The sequence below is a fragment of the Hoplias malabaricus genome, chromosome 11 (assembly GCF_029633855.1).
Source record: "Hoplias malabaricus isolate fHopMal1 chromosome 11, fHopMal1.hap1, whole genome shotgun sequence".
NCBI lineage: Eukaryota > Metazoa > Chordata > Actinopteri > Characiformes > Erythrinidae > Hoplias > Hoplias malabaricus.
The window spans coordinates 21,510,170-21,518,773 of NC_089810.1; the positions used below are offsets into that span (position 1 = coordinate 21,510,170).

Sequence of the window (8,604 nt, forward strand, 5' to 3'; positions counted from 1 at the left end):
TTATTATTATTAATAGTATTATTATTACAACGCACATAATACACATCCTCTTTGTGGATTGCACATAAAATTACTGTATTTGTGTTGCAGTTATCTCAATCCTTCACCACCACTATAAATAACGCCATTTCTCTGAATTACGTCAGACCATTTTGATTGACTGTTGTTTCATATAAATGAATGAAATGTACATAAATATTGAGAAATTGATAGAATTCATGTAGTTATGTTTGTGTGTGTTTGTGTTTATCCACTAATCAACATGAAACAACACTAGATAATAGCAGTAATATGTTTTCAGCAGGCCATATTGTTTTCCATATTGTCATTTAAAAGTTTTAATTATGCTGTTTAATCAAAGATTGATGAGGCACTGATGAAGAAACAAATGAATGCAGATTTCCATCTGCTGGTAAATATTTGAAGCTCTTCTGGTGCAGCTCTCCAGTGATGAAGTCAAATGTAAACTTTTTTTTACAAATGCTGAGAAAATTCTGACAGATCTTGTTAAAAATGGCAGTGTGTCTAATTGATGGTTATTGGGTTTAATTTCCTGTTAGATTTGACACTGGTGTTTTGTTCCTCTTATTCAGGTTTGGGCTTTCTGACAAGGGGCCCTGGTAGTACCAGAAATGTGTCTCATTTAAAATGTGTAATGTAATTTGGAGAAATTCATTGAGCATTCCTCAGGCATTCTGTAAATGAACAAAATGAGCTGAAGTAAGTAAATGGTCACAAGATTTGTTGACTTCACAGCAGGAAATGAATGTGGTTTATAATGGATAATAAGAATGGTAGACTAGTTTTGAGTGTTGCTTACAGAACAGTAAATTAAAAAAAATAAACAAGCAAAATTATTTACAAATGTAACTGTGGTCATTTTCTCTGTGACTGATAGAAGAGGTGTAAATTATAGGGAAAACTCATTGTAGGCCTACACACAGATTGAGACCTGTCACCCAAAAATCATACAGGGACATACAATGTGATAGTAATACAAATACCATATTACTTGGAAGGTATCCATGATTCATGGGACCCCTACTGTATTTGTAACTAGAATTCTATTTTATTTTTCCTTACTGCCAGAGGCAGCAAGGAGATCCCAAGGTATGGTGGAATGGCACTCTCTGACACTGAGGTAGCCCCAGGTTTCACTGCCAAGCTCACTACTGGAAGTATATGCTAACTTTGTAGATCAAGAAGAATGTGCAAGGTGATGACCAAGTAGCTGCTGTACCGACAATTTTCAGCACTTCCCTAATGTAGACAAGGGTAAATATGATGGCATCTGCTAGTTGTCCATTGAAACCAGCTCGTCCACATAATGTGACAGCCTTTGTTTTTGGCAAGGAGGCCTTTGATTTGTAGACAAGTATCTGGTCTGTTTGATGAATGAAAGCAGCCTAGATCACATACAGTACCTCAAAGAACACTGGACATTAGAAAGAAAACCAAGAATCCTGCTCATCTTTGAGAAAAGCCAGTTCAATACACTGTTCTACATTTTGAGGGCAGGAGAAATAGAGGATTGAGCATTAGCTTGCTACTTGAAATCCACTTTCATTTTTGAGACCTGCTTTCATTAGCAGCTCTAAGAGTGGCACACATCCCTAATTCCAAGGGCAAATTTCATGACTTCTACCTCAGGACCTGAACTCAGAAGATGAAGAGGCTGTAATCTTAAGCAAGGGACTTATTAAATCAAGGGCACACAGGAATAGGAAAAAGCAAATATAGAACCCTCAAAAAAATTACTGTCCACAGATAACAACCTTCATCCCATAAGTCCAATAGGAATCATACTACCACTAAGATTTTACATGCTGGATAGCTTCCTGGAGAGCCAGCTCACTGTCCAACAGCTGCTCTTGTCCATTGACCGTTATCATAACTGATGGTGTTTCAGGTGTGAGCACCCTGATCAGTTCCTGAACTGGGACAGAAGGTCCTTAATGAATAGGAGCTCCCTTGGAAAGTACAAGAGCACTAGGTGCCATTGTCTGTGTGGAGACAATGTTTGTAATTTTTATTTGCTATGTAGCATTTCCAGGATAAACAGAAACGGAGGTGAGGTGAAAATCATTATCTGACCATTCATGTATTTGAACACCAGCATGAATTTGACAAGACATGCTGGACTTGATGGGTAGAGAAGCACAGAAAGCTGTGATTTGAATACATCCAATAAAACCATGCTCCATCACAAATCATTAAAATAAATTCTCCACTCCTCCAGAGTCCAGAGTAGTGTGAGACAGGCGAGGAAAATCTCCCTAGTCTACCCCAGACATTTGTTTGACATGTGCTTCAGGAGAGGTGCTCTATTCAAACCATCCAGTGCTTTAAGCAGGGGAGAATCCACACAGTTTCACTTGGCTATTCCAAAACAGTTCTGACATACATTGAGAATCTCCTTGAATGTATAAATTAAAGACATGGTTCTATTTTGAACTGATATGTCTGGGCTTTAGCTCATGAACATTTCATTTAATTCTATGGAAATCAAGCACAGCTCATATTAGGAATAAGAAAAATGTGATGGTCTAAAAAAGAACCAAATAAAATACTATTAACTCCTTAAAACTAATCAGCAGGGCATTTATCCTCAGTAGCACCTCCTCCCACAACCATCAGAACTTCCACTTTGGAGTATCTTGGTCTGTAATAGCCTAAACACCATGGACCATATACACTGAAGGTTATTGGTGAAACTGCAGGGTGTAGCACTATGAAACTGTCACAAGCCATTTTGGTTTTAGTAGCAGTGGGGGACAGCAGGGGCATATAGTTCAGTGGAAAGGGAGAGATCCTGCTCTCATCCTCTCTGCTGAAAGCAAAGGCTGTTCTGTTTTGTGGGGCTCAATTGTAGAAATCTTCTGCTCTGTATTACTGAATGTATCATACATCATGTAACTGCATGACTACTACTCCAAGATGTTGACATCTGCACAGGCACATAAGAAGTATCCATTGTGTTTTATGCTGATGAAGGATGTTTTTTTAATGTAATTTAGTTACGTTGTCTCAATACTTGAGCTGACTACATAAGCACCATTTGACCTCTTTAGTTGTTAATCATTGTTGATTAGCATGCTAGCTAGCCCTGGCTGGCAAATATTTCGGCAAGTTCATCTTGGATATTGCAATGCTTCATGAGCAGTAATTTGAAGACAATGCTGCCTGTACTGTCTTTCCTAAGGACCACAGCTGTCCTTCCACTGGCTATGTTAAAAAAAGCATGTGCCTTCTTTATTTTCTCTACTCCTGATTGAATGTGTCAAATAAAATCCATTGTAGTTTCATGTGCTGAGTGTTGTTCATGTTCTCTTGCCACTGCACCCTAACCTGCTGTAGACACCCAGTCTCGTGAGGGGTCATGAGGTCATGGGACATTTAAAGAAATATGAAAGTGGAAGAATTAAAATGAGATAATGTGTGAGAAAAGAGAACACAGGTTGTGGACAGAGATTTTTCATTGTTGGTTGGACTAGTGCTTAATCGTCAACTGATAAGGTTTAGCATATTTGCCAAATGGGAGAATTTTCTGTGCAGTTTTCTGTGTGCTAACTGATGGAGATAAAGGCCTTCTGTTCTTTCTCGACACCTCCTCCCAGACCTTATACTTGGCTGTTTGATTGCTGAAAATGGACTTGTGTGAATCCTTTAATGTCAGCGTTTAACCATCCAGACCTGCAAAGCTATTTTAGGAAAAGGGTACAGGGATATTAAAGGTATTTTATTTTAAAATGAGCAATTGCCATTACAGCTACTGGAATCAGCAGTCAGTGGTGGTTTATGTGTGTTTTGGAGCAGACTGGAGGAGGGAGGGACGGCGGGCCAGTATGGAGTGCTCGTGGAAGACTGTGCTGTTGCTGGTGTGTGCGTCTCTCTGCGTGCAGTACACTGCCATCCGCTCCCTTCAGGACTTCTTTCCTGGACCCTGCCAAGACTCAGGCCACTGCCAGGGACGCCAGGGTAAAGGTGAGTCACAGAATTATAACTGTAACACCAGCTGAGTTTACTGTGGAAAGGTACTGTAGTTCTAGGGTTTAGGGTTTTTTACCGCTTGGCTTCCTAGAAAAAAAAAACAAGAAAACAATATGTCTCACTATACATTTAAAAGAGCTAAATTTGTTTTGGACTGTGTTTTAGCAATAGTTTTATTGGCTATTCAATCATCTGAGATATTTCTAAACAAAGATGGAAAACACACCAAATAGGCAAAATAGAAAGCGATGGGGTAAGTTGTTAGGCTAATACATCTATTAGGTTGGCAAACCTTAGATAATGACGTAAATTGTTGGGAAATATCAGTCTCAATATATATAAGTAGACTACGTATCTTTTGTTACAATCATCCCAAGACTCCTCAAAGTCACCTCCTTATTTTGCGCCCGTGTCTGGAGAAAACAAGCACTCAATTTAACACCTTATTTAACTCATCAGATCATTACAAAAGGCTGCCTACATTTAAATTAAATCCAATGGGCTCTGGCTTTCCAGGACCTGTGTTTGACTCCCAGACCATAGATTATCACTGTTAGATGATATTTAAAGTATGTCTTCCAGTAGGGGGCAGACATATCTCCTCTTAATCCACGTTTACCTATGTGCTGCATGTGTCATCACCACTTCAGTTGTGTATCGTATTGTAAATCACATGCCAGATTTGCATAGCAGCCCTACTCTACTATAACAGTTCAAAAACCATTTAAAGGTGTTGCTTGAAGCCTTCTCAAAGAATCCCCTGAAGACTCTACCCAGCTGATATCTCAAAGCCTGAGCTCTCGACTTTTGTTATTTATAAGGAAAGGAATTAGCTGTAGTCAGCTGGGAGAGAGCTGATAAATACAGCAAGGGATTCCCCTCCTCATCCCTGGGAGCACAGGAGAGAGAAAGATGTAATATCACTAATTCATTTCACAGTCATCTCATAATTTATCTGCAGTAATCTGCTCTCATAGAGCAGCTGTTTGCACTTTCAGTAAGCGCTTCCTCGCACACCCTAATGTCCCATGCGCAATCAACTCCTCATCAGTTGTAATTACATGTTATCACTTTCACTCTCTGTGCTATATTTAGAATTTATTACTTTCAAATTTCAAGCCAAAAAAAAGGTCCAATGTCTGTCTCTTCCATTCCAGGCTTGCACCATTTACCATATTTGTTTCAGTAAAAAAGAAAAAAGTTTCTATCAAAGAAGGCATAGTTTTTCATGCCAGTATCAAGAAAATATTAGTAGGTTGTGCTGGATCAAATTTATTGTTTGGGGTTTTTCCCCCTTTGATACCTAAACACAGCCTCAGTTCAGATCACCTGCCTGCCCTTCTGCCCTCAGAATGTACACACCCATAATATGAAAATGATCTTCTTGTATCTACACTTCTTGTATTTTATCGGATCCAATGACCTTACAGGTGCACACTGTGTATTTACAATTACACAGAGTAGCCCATCTGTTGCTCTGTATAGTTTATTATTCTCATTTTACCCTGTTCTTACCCTGTTTAGGGCTTCCATATTACTCCCACGTAGCACGTATAATTTTGGTGGTGGATCATTCTCAGCTCTACACTGACAAGGAGGTGGTGTGTTAGTGTGCGTTGAATGGTATTAGTAAATCAGACACTACAATGCTACTGGGGTTTTAAAACACTACGCTCACTCACTGGCTACTCTGTTAATACAAACTGTGCAGCAACAGATGATCTACTGTCTTCGACTTTACATCTTCAATATGGACCAGGCTGTGTGCTTAATGGAGAGGCCAGTGAGGACACACAGAGTTTGAAAACTACAGCATAACTGCTGTGTCTGATCCACTCACAAAGGCAGAATACACAATAAAATGACTGCAAACACATCGGTGTCACTGCAGCACAAAGAATGTTGCACCACCCTAGTAATATCTGCTTTGTGCTGTTCTTTTGGAGGACCTGACCATTAAAGAGTATGCAAAGGAACAGACGGACAACATTCTGCAGTTTTAGAACTACAAAGTACACAGCGCACTGGAGCTATATATAAATATATATCCAAACCACAACACAGTCACAAAATAGTCCTCATTGCATCCCCCTAAGATGCAACTCTTAAATCCCAGTTTGAGTTTGGAAGGGATATGTTTTAGTTTGCTTTGTGGAAAATGTATGTGAATGTATTTGATCTATGTTGTTCCCATTTAAGTTGTCTTTGTTTTCATTGAGCCCTTGTCCTGCAGAACATCCTACTGTTGCCCATTAATTCCAGTGTATTCATTTTTTGTTAAAATGCTTAACTTAAGGTTTCTCTAAGGATCTGATATCATTCAGTGACTCGTGTTGTGTGATGTTATATTGTTAGCTGTGTTTTAGGGTTTTTGAGGGTATGTATGTGTAGTTTGAGCATCATAGTCTACTTTAGATGTTCTTAGTCGAAGTGCTTCCATTAAAAATAGGTCAGGTGTCTCATGTCAGTAACATCCAGTACTCATTTTGATATTGGTGTCTGAAAAAAAAATTGGTGCTGAGATTTGACTCTTATCCTGTGCTTAGATGTTCTGTGAAAAAGCCATGCTGTACATCTGAGCTGAAGTAGAGTAATTGGGTGTTTTGGTGTTTTGTATGCTCTAAGCCCTCTCTAACCCATCAGAGCCTTAAATTCTGACGGCCTCCTTCTGTTCTCAGATCACAGATGGAAATTCTCCTGCGACGACAACTCTGTACCCGCAGAGCGTAACACTGCCTTTGCTCGGAAGCACATTCTTCTTTTTGCACAAACCCGCAGTGGCTCCTCCTTCACTGGCCAACTATTCAACCAACACCCTGAGATCTTCTATGTGTTTGAGCCACTTTACCATGTCCAACAGACGTTCACCAACTCCAGCAGCCGTCTCCGGAGGGCCATGGACAGCAGGGCTTTGCTGGGAGCATACAGGGACCTCCTCCTCAACCTCTACACTTGTGACCTTACCTTTCTGGAGAACTACATCCGCCCTGAGCCGCAGGATCACATGACAACTTCCTTCTTCCGCCGTAGCTCCAGCCAGGCTCTGTGCTCACCTCCCGTCTGCCTAGACGGAACTGAGGAAGTTCAGAGTGGGCAGCCAGATGAGACCTGGTGTCCTAAAAAGTGTCGGACCTTGAACCTCACCCTGGCCTCAATAGCTTGCCAAGCCCGAGGCCACGTGGCCATTAAGACAGTCCGGATCCCACGGGTTGGTGATCTTCGCACATTGTCAGAGGATCCGCGTCTAGATCTGAGAATTGTCCACTTGGTGAGGGACCCCAGAGCCATTTTGGCCTCACGCATGACTGCTTTTGCTGACCAGTTCAGAGCCTGGAAGATCTGGAATGCTACTGACCGTCAGCCACATTACGTGGACCTGACCCAGATCACCAGAACTTGTCGAGACATGGAGTACTCTGTGGAGATTGGTCTGCAGAGACCAGCATGGCTGAGGGGACGGTATCTACTGGTGCGCTATGAGGATCTAGCCCTAAATCCTGAAGAAAAGGCCAAGGAAATCTACAGATTCCTGAGCTTGGAGATTGACAACAGAGTGTTAACATGGATTTCTCAAAACACTAATGCCACTGCCCCATCCTCCACTGAGTGGAATTACAAATATTCCACCAGTCGAGATTCCAAAGCCACAGCACACAGCTGGAGACTGCGTCTGGGCTTTGATATTGTTAAGACAGTGCAGAGTCTATGTAATGCTACTTTTGCCTTATTGGGCTACAAACTGGTACAGTCCGAGTCAGAGCTGAGGGACTTGACAAATAGCTTAGTAGAGCCCAGAACACTCTAGAAGCTCAAATTCAGTCTGGAACATTTTCTCACCATTATTTTAATTGTTCACAGAGTGCATAGCCTTTGTTCATCATAAATCCTTTTTCATCATAAAGTGTTTTTAATAAAATTTGAACAAAAACATGTTATACTACCTTTTAAAGTTTTGCATCACTTGGCATAGAATGAATGCTGTTCTTCTATATATATATACACACACACACACACACAGTCCGGTTTCCTCCCACAGTCCAAAAACTCACGTTGGTAAGTGTATATATATATATACATATATATATATATATATATTCAAGTTTCCATGTTCTCCCCGTGTCTGCATGGGTTTCCTCCGGGGTCTCCGGTTTCCTCCCACGGTCCAAAAAACATGGAGGTTAGGTGAATTGGCTTCTCTAATAACTGTCCTGTTGTGTGAGTGAATAATAGTGTGTGTATATGAGTGAATGTCTGTATATGTGAGTGAATGTATGTGTGCCCAGATATGGATTGACGCTGTATTCTGAGTGAAACCCTAGTGACCGATGCACTCCTCCAGGTGCGGTTTGGCTGCCACTTCTAGTCAGTGTGTGTGTTGGGGGATTGAATGTTGAGTGTTGATTGTAAAGCATCCTTGGGTTTTTAGAAAGTTTCTATGTGTAACGTAAAATATTCTTTTATTTTACACACTACTTCAATGAAACCATACAAATATTCACAGCTCCTTCTGGATAAGAAAATATAATGTAATTTAGGAACAAAATCCAACATTAAATCCACTGTTGTACCATGAAATGTACATTTCACTGACACATAATGTACCTCTACTGTACC

General features: G+C 40.6%; 1 protein-coding gene across 1 annotated transcript; it reads left to right on the plus strand.

Annotated features, from left to right (window-relative positions):
• Window positions 1-3,839: 3,839 nt before the first annotated feature.
• Window positions 3,840-7,795, plus strand: si:ch73-62b13.1 (Carbohydrate sulfotransferase 1-like). Its single transcript, XM_066684457.1, has 2 exons — window positions 3,840-3,984; window positions 6,669-7,795. Exons 1-2 carry the CDS (start codon window positions 3,846-3,848, stop codon window positions 7,793-7,795), a joined length of 1,266 nt encoding a protein of 421 aa, XP_066540554.1. The 5' UTR covers window positions 3,840-3,845.
• Window positions 7,796-8,604: the final 809 nt, after the last annotated feature.